The following is a 23,381-nucleotide window of genomic DNA, read 5'->3' on the forward strand; positions in this document are numbered from 1 at the left end:
CTGAAAATGGGAATGGAAAGAATAGTGTCCTGAGAACATGACTTGTTCCATAACGTTCCTGTTGATGTGCTCTCATGTGTGTACATAGGCATACACAAACATACACATACACACATTGTTTTCTTCCCCCTCCCCTTCCTCCCATCGAAGCAAATGCAATATCACTGAGTGTAGCCAGCTGTCTCGACTGCTGGAGACTCCCTTGAACAAGCTTTCAGATTAGAAAAGGTTTTCTTCCTGAAACAAAAGGGGGTGGAACTGAACCCTTTTGACCTGTTTCATGGTTTCCTTGTCCTTTCCTCAGCTGCTGTTTGTTAAGAAATATCTCCATTTGCCAGTGAGATGGTGAGGCATCATATCCTTCCCCACCAGTGCTCCTTTTCAGCCATAGCTGAGGACCGTGGCAAGCCCAAGACATGCATTTTTAATGTGGAACTTTATACCCTGGTCTTGGAGCATAGCAGTTGTGCAGCCCTCTCTGGAGCTTTTAAGATTTAAGGCTTGGATGAACAAAGCCCAAGCTCAGGATAGTCCGCATGAGCCAACATTAACCCTTGTGCCTCCACGACATAGAACAGTAAATTTCCTTGCAAAAAAGGGGCAGGAGAACATTTTCAGTGGTTTGTGTGTTGAATGCTTACTTTTCAGCAATGCAGAATTGATTGCATTGATACCTCCATCAACTGTTATATTCTTTTGGTATTTTAGAACATTTCCTTCCTTTTGAATTGCTAGATTCCTTCCCCACTTTTTTTTAAAAGGAAGTATAAGACTTATGGAGGGCTGAATGTATACAAGGGTCTTCTAGTGAAACAAACCAATGGTGTCTTTTTCCACTGAGTTTCCACATCTCTTCAAACAATTTGGATTCTCCTTAAGTTGACACTAGTCTACTCCTATAACAAGATCCAGTACTGGATGTTTCATTGGGGATGTTACTTTAAGAATGTCATAATAACAACCCTTTATTCTCCCCGCCCTTCCTTCCTTTGCTGTACTTTTATTTGTGTATCTACTGAAGAATGAGAATTACAAACTATAGACATTTTTAGAGGTGTAGCTGCCTTAGTGTGTCACAGCAAGGTCAACAGGTAGTCAGATGACACCTTAAAGACTTAGTAAATTGTCCTGATGACCATCATTATTGCAGCCTTGGCTTTTCGAGTGCATCTTTGCTGCATTTAACATATCTTCATCCTTGTCTTCTCCACTACGTTAAAGTGCTTGAAAGTTTGTATGAAACATCTTTTGGGGTTAATTGGGACAAGATTTCTTTACAGCAGCATTTCCAAAGATGTACAAATATCTACACCAGTCCCAAATTAGATTCACAAAAAAAGATATATTCTTCATCAGTCTTTCCAGTCAATGGGAATGTGGGACAAACATAGAATTGCACCTAATGGCTCTTACCTGCACATGGAAAATTTCCCATCTTGGTAGGAATTAGTCAGCATAAAGGTGTTTTTTTTTGCATCCCCATTGCAAAACTACTTTCAGTAAAAATTTGTTTCAAATTCCAGATGTCATTATTCCTATAAATCAGTGTTACTTAACCTCAGTAATTTTATGTCGGGTGGACTTCAACCCAGAAATTTTGGACACAGTTGCGGGCATAAATCAAGGACTACCTGTAAATATTACATTTATAGCATCAGCAAATTTCTTATTATTCTTTTGGGTTGATAACTCAAAAATTAGTTTACAATTCCAGCTACTTTGCACTGTACCTTTGTAGGGACAAATCTTTACTTCAGATATTGCTATATGCAGTCACCTGCATATAGCAATCTCTGGAAATAGTGCAAGGCATCTCCAGAAATAGTTCTGGGTGTTGCCTTTTCTGCCACATAGCTAATATGTTAACAACTGCATAAGACAAAAGACAAAGAGAGGAAAGATACATCTATAGAGTTCCCATCCATAATGGTAAAAGGAGTTTTGTGCATTTAAAAACGTGATAGTGAGAGATGTTAACTTCAGAGAGTCAGACTGGGTACAAAGCAAGCAGAGGTGTTAATGGCACTCACGAAGAATTTATTCTTGAGCAGTGTTTAAAGTGTTTGCCTTGAGCCCTTTTAAATCACACTCACATTTTCAAGTGATATCCCAGAAATACATCTGTGCTGCTGCTTAAATCAGAGCAAGGGCTTGCGTTTCAGCCAAAAGGTTTTCCCATGAGACCAGCAGGACAAGGAGAAAAATACTAGTATAGTAATAATAATTTTAAAAAGGCTGTTAAAAAAAGGCCAAAAAAAATTGTCTGGACAGGAAAACTCCTTCAGAAGCTCAGTTACTGGGTTACAATCAGCCCTTAGAAAGGCCTGAGAAGTTTAGTTTTCTTCATAAAGGAATTGGCAGGAGTTTTGCCCTGTTTCCTGACCCCAGTTGCAGTTGTTTCCAAGTTGGATCATAAAATTCTTCCTGACATCACTGAGCTCAGGAATTCTGTTTTTGCAACAGGAAGGTGCCCTGATTTGAATCAAATTATTGGGAGGGAGGGCAATCCTTTTTTGCTGTGTCATTTCCTGACCGAAACCTTTCTGCTTTTTTCTGAGTATAGGGCTACACGTAATATGCCCATACCTCCTCTTAGCTTAAGTGGAAGGAAAAACAAGTCCATGTTCTAATGGAAGTTTTGGCCACAGATCATATGTGGGAGAATGTGAAGGGGAAGAACATTTTACCAACCCCGGGCTGATCAAAATCTGACTTAATTTTAAGAGCAGCTTTAACCCTTTAGAAGAAAATAAAGGGTCCGGCAAGAAGTCTTTTAAGCCAGATTTGATCTTCAACTTAACTCTATCAACTGATGGGCCAGTGTAACTTTCCTTGCCTGACCATAATGGCTGAGAAATGTTGTGGAGACCTTTAGCCCAACACATCTGGAGAACAGCAAGACAGAATTGTGTGAAGGTTGTGTTAACACAGGGCAGCGGGTTAAGGAGATATCATTGTCAGTGAAGACTAGAAATTATTTGGTGCCATTTGCACCATTTTTTAAAATGGTGAATAGCAGCCATTCATTTATATTGAGGAGAAATAAAGCCGGAAAATTGAAAATACAACCAGACGAAGACAGGATTCACTTTCTGCTCATGGGACTCACCTCTTTATATAACATTGTAAACCGTTGCTCATTCATCTACATATCCCAATTTCAGATTTAATTTTTAATGGTAGTATGTTAGAGCTGGGGTCCCCACTACCGGGCCTTGAGCCCTTGAGAACCAGGCTGCGGAAGTACTGGACGAGGGTGTGTGCACACATATCCCCACTCACTTGAGCAGGGGACAAGTACATGTGCGTGCGCTCTGTTTGCGCAAGCGGTGGTTGTGCTTGCCCGCCGCTCGTGCAAATGGAGCTGTGCTCATGCACACTTGTCTGCCCCTCGCACTAAACCATCCCCCCCTCTCTTCCCCCGCCAGTCTGCAAAGCTGGAAAGATTGGCACAGGAATAGATTTAGTTATATTTCAAAGATATCACCCAGGAGCCGAGGCAATGTTGCTCTCATAGCGTGCCTATTTTGTCCTCAAGGCATCCATAGAGCCACTAGAAACTCATCTAGGGAGGCTTGTTTGTAAATACATTAATATGGTCCATAATTCTTGACTGTGAGCTGTATATTAAAAGTATACAGTGAGTCTAAATCCAATCAAAACAGTTACTGATTTCACCTAATATGTTACATCAACGCCATTTTCTGGTTTAAGCTGGTGGTCTGTGTCACACATAATGCCTAGATGATGACTGGGTTTCCATAACATACTGAATCACAAACTGTTTAACTCCTTTTAACCTAGTCTAGCTTGTTGTGTAAACTCAACCAACAGGTTTAATATCTGAGTGAGATGGAGAATGTTTTACTTTTCTCAGTACATCATAAACTTCTAGTCCGCTTGGTTTTCTTCTATTACATGCCAGGTCAGCTCCATCCCTTGATTCGGTCCACTGACGGTTCTAATACAGATATCAAAAGTAAGGCAGCCTGAGCAAAGTGGCTTTGGCAGGAGGAGGGGTGGGTAGAATGTGTACACACACAAGGGGCCAGATTGTCTGTTCCTATCGCCATTGTTTTCATAACACTTCACAAGCAGCAAGAGAAATGGCCCAGCCAGCCAATTTATGAGGAAGCCCCATAAAAGGAGGTTAGTATGGAGGAAAATCTTGCGCTTGGTGTTGTTAAAAATTGCACTGTGTCTTCTGTAGGTGGAGAGCAAGCCTCATTCTTAAGTTGAAAGCCAAGAGGAACTACATTCTTGTAAAGTCTGCCCCATGTGCTGGGGCACCCAGAACTAAGTATTGTGCTACTACAATCACACTACATTCTGGGGTGCAGCAGGCTCTTTATTGTGAGCTTAAAAAACATTGAGCCATCATATTCTACCATCACAATTTGGTCTGTGTTCATAAAATGCTAAATAAATATTCTTAATTGTACTTTAAGCACATACCTAGGAAGCCGTGAAGAAGGGGCATGAGAGAGGCCTCTTTCAGCTCTAAAAGCATGAAAAAGGTGCAATCCTGCCATTGAATTGACACAAGAGAGTCTTTATTCCCTATAGCTTGGGTAAATTGAAACAAAAAGGAAAAGGAGGGAAGGACAGGCAGGTCTTTCTGACTTGCTTTTGTTGTTTTGATCATATGAGAAAGGACCGATCATTATCTCCTGCATTTTGTCTTCCGCTTTGCCACCCCTCGCCGCTGGGCCGCGGAGCCTACCAGGTGGTTCCGCCCCAGGTGCCTAATGGATCCGGAACGGTTCCGGACAGCACTTGGGTCTATACCTATCTCCCTCACTCACAGCCCGGCCGACGCCTTGGTGGATGCCTGGGAAAGGGCGGCCACCGAGGCGCTCGACCATGTTGTACCCTTGCAACCCCTGACCCGGCACAGATCCCGTTGGGCTCCATAGTTTTCTGTGGAGCTCCGGAAGATGAAGCGCCAGAGATGGGGTCTGGAGAGCTGTTGGAGATCCAGCCGGTCCGAATCTGATCGATTGCGGTTAAGAACCTCAACGAGGTCTTATCTCGCCGCGATGGAGGCGGCGAAGTCTAACTACTTCGCTGTCCTCATCGCTTCCACAGATAATCGCCCGGCCGCCCTGTTTAGGGTCACTCACTCCCTCCTTAATCAGGAGGTGAGGGAGGAGCCCTTGCAGGGGCGGGCCGAGGAGTTTAGTCAGCATCTGACGGATAAAATCGCTCAGATCCGGACCGGTCTGGACTCCAACTGGGCAGAGTCGGACGGGGGGGGGGGGGGAGACGAGTGGTCTTGGAAATACTATCTGGGATGAATTCAGTCCTGTGACTCCGGAAGAGGTGGACAGGATCATGGGGAGGCTGAGTTCCACCACGTGTTTGTTGGACCCATGCCCCTCCTGGCTGGTGTATGCAGCTCGGGAGGGGACACGAGGCTGGATCCATGCAGTAATATCTGCTTCCTTGAGGGAGGGTAGCTTCCCTGCCGCCTTGAAGGAGGCGGTGGTGAGGCCCCTCCTCAAGAAGCCTGTCCTGGATCCAGCTGTTTTGAACAACTATCATCCTGTCTCCAACCTTTGCTTTGTAGCGAAGGTTGTTGAGAGCATGGTGGCACGTCAGCTCCCTCTGTTCCTGGAGGAAACTGACTATCTGGATCTGTACCAATCGGGCTTCAGGCCCGGGTACAGCACAGAGACGGCATTGGTCGCGCTGGTGAATGATCTCTGGCGGACTCGGGACAGGGGTTGTTTCTCTGTCCTAGTCCTATTAGACCCCTCAGCAGCTTTCGATACCATCCACCATGGTATCTTGCTGCAGCATCTCGGGTTGGGAGTGGGGGGCACTGTTCTACAGTGGTTCTCCTCCTACCTCCTGGGCCGCTCACAGTCGGTGTTGGCAGGAGGGCAGAGGTCGGCCCCGAGGCCTCTCGCTTGTGGAGTTCCTCAGGGGTTGGTCCTCTCTCCCCTCTTGTTCAACATCTATATGAAGCCGCTGGGTGAGATCATTCGTGGTTTTGGGGTGGGGTATCATCAGTACGCTGATGATACCCAGCTTTTCATCTCTACCCGGAACCAACCCAGTGATGCCCTCGACGTGATGTCCCGTTGCCTGGAGGCGGTCCAGGTCTGGATGGGGAGAAACAGGCTTCGACTTAATCCCGCCAAGACTGAGTGGCTGTGCATACCGGCATCTCAGATTAACCAGTCTATTCCATTGTTAATTATGGGGGGTGAGGGGTTACCTCCCCGTAGATAGGCCCCACAACTTGGGCGTCCTCCTGTACTCACGGCTCAGTTTGGAAGATCATATAGGAGCCGTGGCCAGGGGGGCTTTTGCCCAGGTTCGCCTGGTGCACCAGTTGCGGCCCTATCTGGACCGAGACGCCCTACGTACAGTCACTCATGCACTTCTGACCTCCCGGATAGACTACTGCAATGCTGTCTACATGGGGCTACCCTTGAGGACCACTCGGAGGTTTCAGCTGGTGCAGAATGCGGCCGCGCGAGTTGTGATGGGGCTTTCCCGATACTCCCATGTAACGCCTCTTCTCCGCGAGCTGCATTGGCTTCCAGTTGCCCTCCAGGTGAGATTCAAGGTGCTGGTGATGACCTATAGAGCCCTAAATGGCATGGGTCCGGACTATCTTCGGGAGCACCTGCTGCCAGCATCAACTTCCCATCGTCCTCAGGGTGCCGCCGGTCAGGGAGTGCCGGCTGGCGGCCCCCAGGGGGAGAGCATTCTCAGTGGGCACGCCTGCCCTTTGGAATCAGCTGCCTGTGGAACTCTGGATGGCCCCCAACCTTCACTCGTTTCGCCGGGACCTAAAAACTTGGCTATTCGAGCTTGCCGGCCTGGACTGAGGGTTTTGGGTTAAGGTTTTAATTTTTAATTATTTTGGGGCTATTTAATTTTATTTTATTTTAACCTGTATATATTGTACTGTTTTAATTTGCCCTGTAAACCGCCCTGAGTCCCTCGGGAAAAGGGTGGTATATAAATCGAAATAAATAAATATAAATTGGTGACAACTTGTTAAGTCTTCACAATCCAGCATCATTTGCTATGACTTTTTGTAGTCAAAGAGGCAAATCTTTCTAAGAAGTGTGTGTTTTGGTGGATCAGATCAGGCCTGTCAAGTCTGTTTTACTCCTATTCTGGTCAGCCATATGCCACCAGTTCAGATCAACTGGTCTGTCTTAAAAAAAAATTGTACCTCTGACTTAGTCGCTAAATGGGTCCACCAAATTACTCCTAAGAATAATTAGTCAAACATTTGATTTAGGGATATATTGGATTTCTGAGATGCTGCCAAACTGCCTTTTGGGATGGTATCAGCCTCAAAGATCTATACGGCTTCCACCCTAATGACATTCAGAAAGTTACTCAAAACTTTGCTGTTATCCCAGATCTTGGGGCAGAGTGCTGGTTGGCCTACGTAGCATTTTTGTTACATAGAACATACCTTCTTCTGGGGACTTCTGTTGTTATTGTCGTTCTCCTTCTCTTGTTCTTACTTTTTAAAATCTTAGGTTGCACTGAGTTATCCTGGAATTGGGCAGCCTCTAAATTGAATTAAATGAATAAAAAGGGTAGATGCGCCGTGACACTGCTGCTTCCGTCTCCTCCTCCTCCGTCTTTCTAAAGGATAGGTAACAACAAAAATGGTTTAATACAAGCCATGGCTCTACACTGTCTCATCCTGTTCCCCAGTGCTATTTCAACAGTTCAGAAGAGAGATAGTAATATCAGACTGCAATCAAAAAAGCAGACACAAATTAAAGCATTTATAAAGTTTTCACAACCACCTTTCACCAAAGGTAACTTTAGTGTCTGCTGTCAGTGTGCTGAAAGTTCATGCAAGTTACAGATATCTCCTATTTCAGCAAACATTAGGAAGGAAGCAAATCACGGCTTTCTTCTTTTGGTAGGAGGTAACCTTCCACAGTTCCTAGAACTGTGACTACTGGAAGCTGGGGGAGGACTCTCAAGGAATGGCAAGGGGTTTTTTTTGGGGGGGGGGGAAGTTAACAAACATTAAATTAGCAGCTTCTTAATTTTTCATAGAAGGTCACTGTTTAATTACAGGAACTATGCCTGTTATTTCAGCAGGTTTGTGGCCAATCATAAAAATTGCAAGCATTCCTCTGGCAGACTAGTTGTTGTTGGGAGTTGGAGCAGACACAGCGGATGTCATTACTTCAGAGGGGAGAGTAGGAACAGGCTGCACAAAACTGTATATCTCCCTACTTTTCTCAAACCCTAGTACTCGTCGTATCTTTAATCATGATTTTGGCATGGACACGAGATATTCAACAAGCTGCTGTGTAGTTTTATTTTGTGGTGATCTACTGTGTATGTTGCTGATATGCAACTCTGTGGTGGGAACAATCCCAATGATTTTTGTTAGTATTCCAGTGAAGAGAAGGTGCTGATTTGCTTGGAAAGTTCCCACCTCAGTTTTTATTGTACAGATGCAGAATGGACATTCATATATCCTGCAATAGCAGTCCATTTCTTAGAACTATGCAAGTTGCCATCTGAAGAGTACGAAGTATATTTTCTGCTGAACCAGAATTCTTTACCAACTTCAAATTTTATTTCAGTGGAGAGCCAGGTTAAAGGTATTGGCTGAAATATATTGAGAGGGAGTTGAAATTAGAAGATGAGTGAGTAAGCAGCATTAAAGCCTTCAATACTTCCTGGTACCTTAGATTTTTGGATCATCACAAGTTGACCTAGTGTTTTTCCATAAGGCTTTTTCACAGTCCCAGGGACACCTTTCAGGCTAATAATTGGGAAGTACTCCATGGGTTGGTCTCCAGCCAGATGACAGTGGTCAGAGAACATGGAAGTTGTAGCCCAAAACATTTGGAGAGTACTGGATTGCTTGTCTATGCATTCATGTGTGGAAGCAGCCCACACATGATGACATCATTCCTAAGTGGCCCCTGAACTACACTGTAATATTTGTAAAATAATATTTTGTGTAAGATGATTCTCACTCAAGATCGTGTAATGACACACACATACGCATTATCATTAGTACTCCTTTGTCCCTTGAGTATTGGAAGGGGTTTCCTTTCAGTTATGAAATCCCAAGACTATTGGATTAGTTCTTTATTTGCACCCTTCCTTTCTATCCAGAGAGTACTCCAGGCATCCAAAAAGCACTCCAGATATCTTCTGTTACAAAGAAATAAGTCTTGGATGGCTGGTCAGGTACTCTTCTATGGATACCACCACCACCACTATGGGATCTCGGTCGTCTTGTGGTCAGAAGCCCTTCAGTTCTGTAGTCAAGATGTCTAATGTTAAAGTGTGGTATGGAGCAAAAAATGAGAAAGGTTTGAAGAGCATTAATATTCTCTCATGCACATTCTAAAATAATACCTGCTAAACATCCAGCATATGTTATCTAAATTAATCAGATGAATTTTAGACCATTGATTATGGCCTAAGCAGGGGGTTGGACTAGATGACCTCCATGATCCCTTCCAACTTGATGATGAGGATGGTGCCTTTAATTGGATGATCATCCTAGTTACCATAATATCTCCTTTGTTTCTTGGCTTAAACCCTGCCTGTGTGTCTCAGAAGTCCTTTGAGACAACAAATAAGCTCATTCAAGTGTAACTCATTTAAAACTGGTGTTTATGAAGACTGCGTTCTTTCTCAGAATTTCTGACTCCCCTTATTTTGTTTTAAATCACTGTCCAAATTGCATATGTAGTAGTCAGCTAAATAATATAAAGCCCTTTATTTTTTGGCATGTTAACACAGCAGATATTAAGCTCTCCAGCATACAGCTTAATTCTCCAAGCTGCAATTTTAGAATAGATTCTTGCACTCCCCCCCCCCTTGAAGGTGAATGCGCCTTGAACAAACTCTGATTTTTTTTTTAAGGTCACATATTACATTATGATATGTGTTTGTTTCTAGGACACATGGAAGACCATTTCTTGCATTTGTTTTGCTCTCCTCTATTGTTTCTTATACTTCATTTGGAAAAGTAATACTGTGCTATGCTGCCTGAGGCCAAACTGAAGGTAGTAATTCAGTATTTTCCTGCGGAAAGTGGTTTCATTTGGATACATACAGTGACAAAGGTGGAGTGGGGAGATGTAAAATTAAATGATAGTCACCTTCCGTTTTTAATATTAATATTGAATACAGGTAGGCAATAGCTGTGGATCACAAGAATTTCTTTTAAAACAATAGGAAATAGCAGTGTCTCTTGGGAAACCTATGTCCATTTGCAGGCATAAGCTCGTTTCCCGAACAATCAGACTACCAGGCCAGTCCCTTAAGGTCACCCCAGGAAAATTAAGGAGGTGTTTAATTAAGGATGTTTAATTCTCAGAGCAAAGTTAGAAGTGGGGGGGGGAGTATTTATGGAAGCCTGTTCACCATTTCTTCTCTCTTACAATTTGTACAGGACTGACCAAATTTGACTTTTCTCAAATGTTCCCATATGGCTGACTCTAGTAAGCATAAGCAGGGAACTGTATCACCCAGTCACAGAAATGCTTAAGTATTTTTAGCAATAAAAGATGTCCATAGATCACATATTAGTAATATCAGTCAAAGTCTGAATCACTTTTAAAATCATAATATTCCACCTTCCAAATTTATTCTTGGTTTCATAATGCTTTGCAAGATTACGTGTCTGAATTTAATTTAGTAGATGTTTAATATTCCACTAATCCTTTCCTAGGGGAGTACACTTTCTTCTGTACACTGAAATTGTTTTGTGCTAGATTATTTCCTGATATCTCATTCTTCATTATTTAAGGTTAATAAAGCCTGTGGTATAAACAGAATTATAATTTCAGAATATGCTCAGGTGAAGCTTGCTATTTTGTTTAATAAACAATATTACACTTTAAATACATTCATAAATACCTCTTGCATATATGTTTGCTGAACATTTTATTAAACAGGTAAAACAGGAAATGACAGATTTGTTGGGGGTTTTGCATTAACTGTCTTTGGAGTCAGACACCCTCAAAGCATTTATTCAAATGAATAATTCCATATACATATTAAAAAGAAATGACAGTTAGATGAAGTTAATATTTTCCAGGAACTCTGAATGGTCACATTCATCTTCTCACCAATACAGTTCTTTGGTTTCTGATAAATACAAACTTGGAAATTCTATTTTGAAAGCAGAAAACTTGTTATTATATCACATCAGGCAGCAGTATTGGGGAAAAAAGGAGCAAAGTCGAGGGTTGTTCGTTTTCAGAATCAAACAAATTAAGCAGTGTAATATTGTACCATCTGTTTGAAATACAAAAAAAGCATATGTAGACACCAGAGCTGCTATTCAACAGTTTAAAAAGAAAGTGTATAGCTTAGAAAAAAATCAGTAAAAGGCAAAATTTATTCTTTGTTACAGAAAGTGATGTTTACTTCTTTCTCTTCAAACAGTTGTCACTATAATGAAATCTGTGAACTGGGGGAGACTGCTAAGCTCTGATACTAAGTATATTGGGTTCTTATCTTATGTATTTTTTGAGGTGTATGTTATTTTTTCAAATAAATCCCCACCTTTTAAGTTTTGATGAGGCCAAATGTAGTTGCTCCTAAACTGGGCAAGAATTTAACTGTACTCTGGTTATAGACTTATTTCCTTGATTCAGTGCTCCAGAAAAGACCATTATTGTTTTAATTGTGGTTTGCTGAATATGTTAGAATGACTAGGGTGTTGCTGAGCTATAAAATCATGGCATACAAACCACAGTAGCTGGATTCACACACCAAAAGCAAAACAATCAGATCATCTTATTACTTAATGTATGAATTGAGCCAATACTATAATGGATATTAAATAATGAGTGGTTGTTTGGTTATTCCATTGATGTAACGTTAACTTTTAATTTTAAAATTTTGCTAATTTTACACACATTCTTTGTCTCTTGAGTCTCTTGACATTTTGTTCAAAAACAACTTTTGAAACTTCTCATTATTATAGAAGCAGCTTAATTCTAGCAGCATTGTGGGACAGCAATTCACAAAATTTTTACTTCAATAACAGGATTATTAGTAAGTGGTCGTACCAATGCTGCAATCAACTGTAAAATAAAATAAATTTGTGGGAACACAGAATCAGCTGTTCCAATCTTTGGTTCATGTTGCTTGTTTCTATATCACTGAAATGATGCACTCCAGATTTAAAAAGAAAAAAAAGCTGTTCATCTCTTTAAAATTTTCTTTTGCCTTTTTTTGTTCTGACTACCCATGGAAGTCTGTGATGCAGTGCAATGCTTTTATTTTTTAAGTGACTTGTAGAGCTTTCCAGTATCAAACAGGTAGATTTTATTCACAAAACGTAGTAAGGAAACTGTTGGTAGTTCAATTTTATAAGCACTTGTGGCTTCATTTACAAAGAACAGATAAAAAGGAACAGAACAATAAAAAGGAAAATATTACATGTTTTTTTCCAACTCACCAAAATGTTATCCTTTAACAGATTTGTTGACTCTGAATGTATTTCAGATAAATTCACTTTAGGTTTCAGATCTTCTATATGTAAAGAATTCAGGGTCCCTTCTTTTTTGGAAGGAGCAACAAATGTGTGCTGAGAAAGTGTCATAGCAAGAATTCGAGACACTGGTGTTTTAGTTGATGTTTCAATATACATACATGTGTATGCATCACACTATTTTTTCTTACAATAAGCAAAGCTATGCAGAGCGCAGGAAAGGATTAAGAAATAGTATGCAGGGGAGGGGGGAGTTAAAAAGAAACAGCTATTTGCAAGTATACAGCATGTATCTCCAAATTGGTGGATTGTGGGCAACAGTAGTTGGTTTACAATATAGTCTCCAGTTTAGAGATGCTGGCTTGCATAGAAGAATATCAACATGCCTGGGGCAAAACTGAGCTTTGAATGGTACTTGTGCCATACCGGCAAAAAACAGGCCAGAACTGACTGCTACTATTTTTATCCATAGCAACCAGTTGTTTATCTGGCACAGTTGTACTTAAGATAGGTAACCTAGTTTACACCTTTTCTATCTTTACTAAACAGCACGGTGAGACATTTTCACTGCTGTAGGTGATCACTTTATTCTGCATTTGATTCTGGTTGATCAAAAGCATATCACTTCTTCAGATCACACATACTGTAACTAACTGATAAAACTCATTGTTCTAAGATGCCTTTAAAATAAAATGACCTAAGAAGACCTCTTTGATCAAACCAGAAGTCTGTCGATAGGAATCTTTCATCTTTAGCAACTCCAAAAGCAAGCATAAAAGGCTTAATGTACTGTACTCTTGATAATTGTTTCCAAATTTTTTTATTTATTTAGCCATTATGACTAATAAACATGTTTAAAGTCTCTCAGAGTAACAGACATCTTTTATTTTGTGACAATGAATTCCACATTATATATATTTAAGAAGGGGGGGGAAAGTCAGTTGGATTACTCATCATAATATCTAAATTTCACTTCCAAGTTTAGAGCCAACTCCGCGGCATACTTTCTATCCACTCGGTATTTTACTTAAAATGCCCCAGAATGAATTAGGAGGATTAAGATGTATTTCTTTTGGAACATATTGCTGTATCTATTCTTAAAAAGACTAAAAAAACAAGGACACATCAACCTACATTTCATAGAAAGAAAGGCCTAATTCTGTTGGTAAATATCAGGAATTAGAAGCATCAGTGGCCTTCCAGATGTTGCTAAACCAAAAATGTAAGAATCATTCCTCTGGCATATGTACACACAGTTTTCCTTTACTCCACCCCCAGCCTGAGTATTTGTTTTTCTTTCATTCTGATTCTCAGAGACTGCCTGGACGAAGTCCCTGTAGTTTTCTTGGTGAGTTTTTTAAGAAGTGGTTTGCCATTGCTTCCTTCCTAGGGCTGAGGCAAAGTGACTGGCCAAGGTCACGCAGCTAGCTTTGTGCCTAAGACAAAGCTAAAGTAATCTGATACTTTAACCATTATACCAAACTGGGTCTCAGTCTGAATATATATATAATATTAATTGCCAGTAATAACTTTTGAAATATGCAAACCAGTCACTCAGATAAAAGAAATCAAGATTTTTGCTACACTTTTGTTGATAACAGATGTTGACTTTTGTAATGAGTCAAATAAGCAGAATCTTCAAAAGAAAATCTGTTATTCCATAGTCAACCACAACATTTCATATATTCTAGTGTTCCTATTGTACATTTGCCTTTAGGATTTTCCCCTTCTACCCACCTCCCCTGATTTTTCCCCTCTTCTTAATTCCTGTTTCCTAGCAGTTCAATTTCAATAATATTGTTACATTATATAAGAAGCACTTAGAAATTTAGGCTGCAATATGACAGACGCCTTTACCTGTAAGTAAGCACAACTGAAAAGATTTAAGATTTCCAAGTTCATACAAAATAACTTTTGCTTTTAACCAAGAAATTGAGAAATTGTAATAGCCCTACAGTATATTTCAGGCAGAGATACAAAATGCATCATACAGTATATTTCAGTAGAGGATAATTGTGGATTACAGATCAGAAGAAACACTGCAAAGACAATAAGCCTCAGATATTAATAAAGAATTGCCTGGCCTAATTCACTGATCTTCATCAGGGGAATTTATTCAACAGTTTAAAGAAATCCATTCAGTCACATTCTGATAGAAAAGCAAATATGTCTGAATCCAGCTTGTCTTGATACTGACTCATCTGGAGGAAATGCAGTGTCTTAAGGGCTGAACATATACCCTTGATAAAGATCAATGAAAATGCACTGGGAATTATTTATAAAATTAAGTACTCTGCCTTACTATCTTTTACTATCTTTCAGCAACTCAAAAATTCCTCTACTCCCTTTGGGAAAATATAATTGGGTATGGTATGATATAAATTAACACATAATGAAAAATTACTCTCTCATTTGTGAGATAGTAGTGGGGAACTATGTATTTCTTAAAATCTTGCAAATGTAAAATCCTTCAATTGGGAGTATTCAGATTCCTGATTTTGTTCATGTCCTCTTACTCATCTGGTCAGGTGGTAGCAACTTTAAAATTGTGCATATAGGAGACCCCTGATCTATTTGAAGGCAGTTACAGCGCACTCTCAGCATTAAGCTGAAACAAATGGGGTTTGCCTGCTAAATGTAGATATTTCTCTTCTCTTTCAAAAGGGAATTTAATCAAAGATGTGAAGCCTGGGAAAACCAGCTAGTCCTGTCTGTTAATAATCACTAAAAACTAGAATGAGAACTGGAGTGAACCGAATCTTGTAAAAATGAACTAGAACTTATATTAAAGTTTACCAGTCAATGAATATAGTTCCTAGAGATTTTGTGGAATAAATGATTTCAGGTGCCAAATGTCAGCTCCTGAGGTAGCATTTCAGCTTTTGCAATGAAAAGAACCTACTTTTTGAAGATTTTCCTCAATTTTGTTCAAGCTTGCCTAAGGAGGGAACATTGTACCAATTCATTTCTTTGCTTTTTTATTATTTATGGCTAAAACATTAATGACTTCATTGATGTTCAGCTTGTTACTTGTGGATCTCTTTAAAAGCTACTGGCAAGTTTGCAGTGCTTTGTGAGGTTCAAAGGGAGTGTTTTACAGAAGAGAAACTGTACTGGGATAAGGGGGGGTGGAATCCATGAATCTGTCTAGGGATCGTCCTGGATGTAGCCTCTGTGCAGAAAAACTGATAAGCTTAAAACTGTACCGGACCTCCCACAATCCATGTAGCTTATAGGGCAGATTAAAACAAAGCTTTCCCTCTACCTGCTTATTTTTTTTAAAAAAAATATTTTATTGATTTTAATCTATTGTTAACCATTTTGGAGGAAAGACTTGCAGAAATGTTGTACATAAAACAATAAGCGGTTCTGCTTCTGATTTCTTGTGTTTCCCCCCCCCTCAAATTTACACGATCTCTATGAACATCTGATTCTTCTGTTACCTACCCTTTTAAGCTAGGTTTTGAAAATAAGCAGATTCATGCAACTTGTTGCTTTGCTTAATCTGATTTTATTTACCACTTAACTTCTTTAGTCTTTGAAGGTTATATTGGATCTTTTATTATTTGAAGTGTGGTATAAGTGACTCTAAGGGACGTGGTGGCTCAGTGGGTTAGGACACTGAGCTTGTAGATCAGATGGTCGGCAGTTCGGCGGGTCGAATCCCAAGTGCCGCGTAGCAGAATGAGCGCCTGTTACTCCTCCCAGCTTCTGCCAACCTAGCAGTTCGAAAGCATGTAAAAATGCAAGTAGAAAAATAGGGACCACTACGGTGGGAAGGTAACAGCGTTCCGTGCACCTTTGGCGTCTAGTCATGCCGGCCACATGACCATGGAAATGTCCTCAGACAAGCGCTGGCTCTTCGGCTTTGAAACGGAGATGAGCACCAGCCCCTAGAGTTGGAAACGACTAGCACACATGTGCGGGGGAACCTTTACCTTTATAAGTGACTCTATAAGCTGCCTGGGGTTATCAGTTGGCAGTGCTGTGAGGTTCAGTCTTGGCCTGATATTCTTCAGAGTTTTTATTAATGCCTTGGATAAATGGTGGGATGCAATATTTATCAGCTTTGCAGAAGTCAGAGTAGATAAAGAAAATGGGCTGAAAATGGAATGAAATTTTAATAAAATTTTAATAAAAACAAGGGCAGAGTCAATTAGGGGGGAAATACTTATGTATAAAGAATGGGGATACCGAGCATGCTAATCATACTTTTGGAAAAGAACTTGGAATTATAGTTGACCATAAGCTGAAAAGCAATCAGCAGGATGATATACTGTAACCAGTAAAAAGGCAAATTCAGTTTTAGAATGCATTTTATTAGAAGTATCATCTCCAGGCATGGAATAATAGTTAAATTATATTCTATGTAGCTCAGGTCCCTACCTCAAGTACTGAATTCAATTCTGACTACTATATTTTCTTATATTTTAAGAAGGTTTTAGAGAAAGTGAAGAAGTGGAAAGAAGGCAATAGGTAAGGATAGTTGTGTATAGTTGGAGTGACTTATGACAGGTTGTTGCTCAATTGTGCTAGGTTTGCAAAGTTTCATTGTAGTTGGGGCAACAGTGACCTGTGAGGGACTATTGGCCTTCCATATATCTGGAAGTGTAACATGGGAGTGGGAAGGAGGAGTGGATTGTGGGTTATGATGGGAGGGGTGACATAATGAGAAATGTTGAGCTGATGATCATGGGTGTCTACATTTTGGTTCTGCTCCACCTGCCTTGTCCCATGATCCTGCTGGCCAGTTAACTCATGACCTTGGCCTTAATCTGCTATTGGTAAATTTATAATTTTTGTAATAAGACATGCTCATTAATATTCACGGCTGGATCTGGTGTGCATTATTGAAACTTGTTGTGGGGGGTAGAGATAAGATGTTTTTTCAGAGATCTGGTCTCTGGGAACTAGATTTTAGAGCAGCTTTAATGTTATGGTAAGGTAGGGTAGCAACGACACTGATTATCTTGATGTGACCTGCTAGAGAAGATAGAGTGTGAATCCTTTGACATGAAGTTGGGGTGCTTAGTGGCATACCTGACTGAGCTCTTAGGTCACATCTCTGGATGAGTGTTGAAATTCCCAATGATTGTCATAGGGAGATTTTAATCATGATCTCTTGGGATCAGTTTCTGGGAAGAGTGAGGAGTTCATGGTGCAGATTCTGATTGATCTAGTAAAGTTTCCAAAAAGTAAGAGCAGTTGGACAGTGGAACTAATTGCCAATGAAAGTAGTGAACCCCCCTTTCTTGGATATGTCCAAGCAATATCATATGTTTGTGATGCTTTGGTTTAGATTTCTATGTGGAGCACAGTGTCAAGTTCATCCACACATCTTGAAGTAGTTTGAAAAACGCTGGCATAAACGGTCCCTTCTAATTTCATAGTGAGTTTTTCTTCTGTAAGTGCAGCCTATGAAGCAATTGCATATGCTCTGTATACTACAAGTTGGACAATGTAACGGTGGAATCTTTGGCTCTTATGTGATGATTCAGCCCCAGCCTCCAACGATTTTTTAAATGTAGAAGTGGTTGTAATTTCATGAAGCTTTGATACCTTCATCAGTGAGATTTTGGTATTTTTTACCCAAATCTCATGAAATTTGGCATTCTTACAGGTCTGTATTATTTTCTTTGGTCTCACTGACCCCATGTGAGCCTCCAGTTCCCAAACTCACGATTATATATTGTGGCATTTATTTTATTTTTCACTTCAACAATTAAATAATATGCCAGTTACTCTGGCTAATTGTTTTGATGACCCAGATGTTATTTTTAGAACTATGAAAGTTCTGGCTTAAATTCTTAATTTTATCATGTTTTGATATGAAATAAGACAATCACTTGTTAAGATTTTTGAAGAAAATATTGCTCTGCACAAATGTTATAGACATAAAGAAAAGTCCAGATGATTGGTCTCTGATATGTTTTTACTTGTTCTTCAGAGCTTAATAGACCTTTCTCCTGTCTGTTTTTAGGTCGGATGAAATTGAGATGATCATGACAGACCTTGAAAGAGCAAATCAAGTAAGAATTTAAAGTTGGATAATGTCTTCTATTCAGATTTGAAGAGAAAGCTTTTTTCCCCTTCACTGTCATCGCCCTTGAAGATATCAAGATGACCATGTCATAGTTAAGGACCTAAGAGCAGCCTGTACACTTGTCTCCATGCATTCTTGCTTTTGAAGTATAAATTATCACTATTGATTTTACCTCCAGTTTTGGTAACCCTGTTTCGATTCTTGGTTAAGTGGGAATGACAGATGGAGCAGCCATTGATATTCTTTGTACCTAATTATCCAATCATTGATCCACTTTTTTCTTCTGTTATCTTGGGTGTAGGGGAAAACAGAGGGAAGAAAAGATGTAAAAAAATAATGCACTTTTACCTTGTCTTTTTCATATTTCGTTTGTATTACATAGATAGATAGATAACCTTTATTGTCATTTTACTGTGGACACAATAGCACACATTAAAAATGAAATTTAGTGTCCTGCTCTCAAAGTGTACACATACATTACACACATTTAAACATACTATATACAACATATGTGTATAGTCCTACACCTTTAGGACTGGAGACTAAAACATATAAGGAACGGCTGCTGGAATTAGGTATGTCTAGTTTAATGAAGAGAAGGGTGAGGGGGTGACATGATAGCAGTGTTCCAACATCTCAGGGGCTGCCCCAAAGAAGAGGGAGTCAAGCTATTCTCCAAAGTGCCTGAAGGCAGAACAAGAAGCAACGGATGGAAACTAATCAAGGAGAGAAGCAACCTAGAACTAAGGAGAAACTCCCTGACAATTAGAACAACTAACCAGTGGAACAACCTGCCTCCAGAAGCTGTGAATGCTCCAACACTGGAAGTTTTTAAGAAGAGACTGGACAGCCATTCGTCCGAAATGGTATAGGGTTTCCTGCCTGAGCAGGGGGTTGGACTAGATGACCTCCAAGGTCCCTTCCAACTTATTATTATTATTATTATTATTATTATTATTATTATTATTATTATTATTATTATTATTATCAATAACAATAACAATAATGTATAAATATTAATCACTGTCCATCTTGAATACATAACGGAAGGAGGAAGGAAGCTAGTTTTATTTAGTTTCTTATCTTTGTATTTTTAAACTTCAATTAGAAAATAGACTTGGTTGTAGACCTGATCCAATTTTTAAGGTTAATCAGAGTTAAACTGCATGTACCAGATGGGAGAGAAGGATTATTTTCGATTCCCTATTCCATCAATACACCATGCAAAGATATCTTCTCTAGTAAAAACTATTTACTTGAAGAGACAAGTAAAGAAATTCCCTGGGATTGTCTCAGACGTGCTTTTCAAAAGGCAACTGGACTTCCTTTGTTTTTCTTTGAAGATGTTTCACATCCAAGAAGCTTCATTGGTTGAACTGATCAAGCTTCTTGGATGAGAAGTGAAATGTCTTTGAGGAAAAACAAAGTCCAGTTACCTTTGGAAAAAGCATGTCCCAGATAACTGAGAAGCTCCATAGACAAACTTCTTAGGGGGAAATTCTCTGCAAAATAGGAATAAAATCTTGAAGACTGAGTTCTTCAGTGAAGTATTCTCTTTTAATGAAAAAATGAAGGAAGTCAAAGCCTTGGATGAGATTTAAGATGTAGGATTGGTGAAGGAATGTGGCTAAACATGGCATTAAGGCCATACCTGTTAAACCAGTGTTACATATGCTGAGTCTCATATTTTCATAGGAATCCTTATCTCCTACCTCGGGTGTATCTCGTGTTAACATTCCAGTAGTGAAGGAGAAAGGTAGGATCTTGTCTCCTAAGATGGGGTGATAGATACCTGTGTCCTGCAGGAAAATTATGATTATGGCAATGATTTAGGTCACTATTATCATCTTGCGGGGGGGGGGGGGGGGAAACAGTTGTTCCTCCTTTTCCCATCCTTGCATGTGAGTTGAAAGCCCAGGCATCTACAGGGGGGCAGGGGACATCATGGCATTGTACTGTCACTGTGCAAATGATGCAAATGCTCCATGCAATTTTTTTATAGCTTCTATCAGATATCAAGAGTAATTTAACAGTGGTCAACTGTAAGCAAGTTGAAAGGAAACTCTGGTATTCCTTCAATTGGAGAGGTTGGGGAGAAACGTGGTTCTTTAAGTTTAGTTTCTATGTGTGGTCTTTTACATCCTGACTATCCTCTTGTAATTTAGAGGAGTCTTATGCTGGAAGTGGAAAGGAAGCCCGCTCATGCCTCCCCACCCTCTCCATTTCTTCCTTAGCTGAAAACCCATCCTTGCAGAAGCTTTGGAGGCTGATTATAGGGATGGGTTATCTGTGCCAGTGCTTCGGCGGGAGGTTAGATGCTCTTGTGGATGACAAGATCACTCATTCCACAGGGCTTGATGATGGATTGCAGGAGTAACTGCCTTATGGAAATGATCCCTGAAAACAAGGAGGAAAGCAGGCTACAACCCTGCAGAAGCCTAATTAGCTGGACGTTCTCCTTCGTCTATCTCAAGCCACTACTAGCCCCGTCCCAGGAAATATTCCTCAAGAGCAGGGCTGGGGCCACATAAGAAACTGGGACTGTTGTGGAGGGCAGGCGCCCCCCCCCCCCCCGTCACTGACAGTGCCCGATGTTGTGGGCCAGATGAGGCCCATGGAATGTAAAATGCCCAGGTCTGCTCAAGGAGGAGAGAGGAAGTCAGCAACAACGCTAGCGAGACTTATGTGACAGATCTCTTGCCTGCTTTTCCATTAATAATTGGGTTTATATTTGCAGATATTTATATAGATTATAAATTCTTTTCAGTATATTGTTCCGAAAGGTAGTAAATAAATGACTTTAATCAAGCCACTGCAAATATATCATGCTTCCAACTCTTGAGACCATTTGGAGAGAGAGAGACATCAACAGGGAAGCCCTGAAATTTGAGATGCTGGAGTAGGGAGGCACCCAAGGTTGCAGTTTTTCTGGAACTGGATTTGGAGAGACCTACAAATTGTGGTCCTATTTTGACCACTTTAGCTAGTTTGGAGAACTGTAGGAAGAACAAACACCCTTCCCTTTCCCCCCCCCCACTCTCTTGAATAAACTATGGGTAGTAAGCACCATATAGGATGAATTATTTCTGCTTTAAAGCGTCCAAAAGAGGATGCTCCAACAAGGACATTTATAATTCAATATTTTCATGCGCTTCTTTTCCTTCCAGAGCTACTGTTTTTGTGTCGTGTATTCATTAAAAACAAATGTGAAACAGTTGCTGTGTCAAATATCAACTAAGGAGAACTTGATCCAGCACCTCTTCTCGGAGCCAGAAAGTTCGCTGGGCAGCCTTGATCCAGTCCTCAAGCTGCTGATAGGAACAGATCTCATAAATGTGCTGCATTTAGGCATAGACGAGCCCAGTGCTTGTAAGCGCCGTGCATACACTTGGGATTTTGTAGATTGGAGGGCCTCTCCTTCTATTTCCTTATCCTGGTTTTTGTAAGGATGAGAGAAGCCTCATGGTACAGTCTGTCCCTTGGAGCAGGGTGTGGGAAAAAGTGGTTTTTTAGCTATTGGAAGTACAATTCCCATCATCTTGATAATTGACTATCCTGGTTTGGGCTGATGAGAAACGTGTTCAGCAATCTCTGGCATATCGGAAGCTATTGCCTCATGTGTTGTTGTTTTTTTAAAAAAAAGGCAGGATTAAACTGTAATGTGGATTAAGCCTGTACCTGTTCTCCCTACCTTGTATGCTTCAACGTGTGCGTGTATGCAAAGGAGAGACATGGTTATGGAAGAAAAAGACTCAACAAAAGGCCATTGTGATTGTTTCAGGCAAAGCAGACTGAGGATCACTTAATTCAGCATTTACTCATGAGAATGATTCCCACAAGGAATCATGCAACTCTGCCTGCTTTGGCTCAGAATACAGAAGGCAATTGAATCAAAGGAATCCATTTCCACTCGCATTCATCCAGCCTGGGAAATTCAGTGGGCCGCAGCATTTGTGTCAGCAGGGGATTCCTTGCTCCTAGCGTTAAATTACTGTCATAATCGCTCAATTATTTCTTCCTTGTACTGTTTAAAATAAAAATCCATCACATTCTGAGGTTCTCCCTTCTCTCCCCCACCATCATTTATTAGGTTGAGTGTTTAGGAAAATCAATTATACTCAGTCGGGCATGAATTGATGAATGTTCGTGCAATAATTGCCAGTTGTTAAATCAAATGTACATTCTCTCCCTCTTCCCCCATCCTCACTTCCTGATTCCCCCCTCCCCTTTTCCAGAGGGCAGAGGTAGCTCAAAGAGAAGCAGAGTCCTTGAAGGAGCAACTCTCATCTGCAAACAAATCTCTCCAGCTGGCTAACCAGATTCAGAAAGCACCAGATGTGGTAAGAGGCAGCACCTATTTCCAATAATCCCCTTTCTGGAATGCCTGCCATCAAACTTCTTAAACTTTCCTCCTGTGTAAAGCTAAATTATTTAGCCAGAATCTTCTACCCTGGAAATCTCATTCTCCTCTACTACCTTTAAATACTGACTGTTTGAAGTTATAGTGGCACCTATGGCCTTCTTTTCACACATGGCAACATCCCTATGGTCACAAAATCAAAATTCAAACAGTTAGCAACTGGCATGTATTTTTTTTTTTTTAAAAAAATCCCATTTATATCCCACCCTTCTCTGAAGACTCAGGGCCGTTTATGACCGTTGCAATGGCCCAGGGTCATGTGATCCCCTTTTGCGACCTTCCTGACAAGCAAAGTCAAGGGGGAAGACAGATTCACTTAACGACCGTGTTACTAACTAAACAATTGTAATGATTCACTTAACTGTGGCAAGAAATATTGTTGAATGTCTCGCTTAGCAACAGAAATGTTGGGCTCAGTTGTGGTTGTAAGTTGAGGAACTACCTGTGTC

The 23,381-nt window shown here is 40.5% G+C and overlaps 1 protein-coding gene across 2 annotated transcripts in view; it reads left to right on the plus strand.

Annotated features, from left to right (window-relative positions):
* Positions 1-23,381, plus strand: part of CUX1 (cut like homeobox 1) — a 358,099-nt gene that overhangs the window by 197,060 nt on the left and 137,658 nt on the right. For both annotated transcript variants that reach the window (XM_083350660.1, XM_083350661.1), the window contains exons 9-10: positions 18,450-18,498; positions 22,748-22,852. In XM_083350660.1, coding sequence (XP_083206786.1) covers positions 18,450-18,498; positions 22,748-22,852 — 154 coding nt within the window. The remainder of the gene's footprint in view (positions 1-18,449; positions 18,499-22,747; positions 22,853-23,381) is intronic.

This window comes from Vipera ursinii (genome assembly GCF_947247035.1).
Source record: "Vipera ursinii genome assembly, chromosome: 1".
NCBI classification, from domain to species: Eukaryota; Metazoa; Chordata; class Lepidosauria; order Squamata; family Viperidae; genus Vipera; species Vipera ursinii.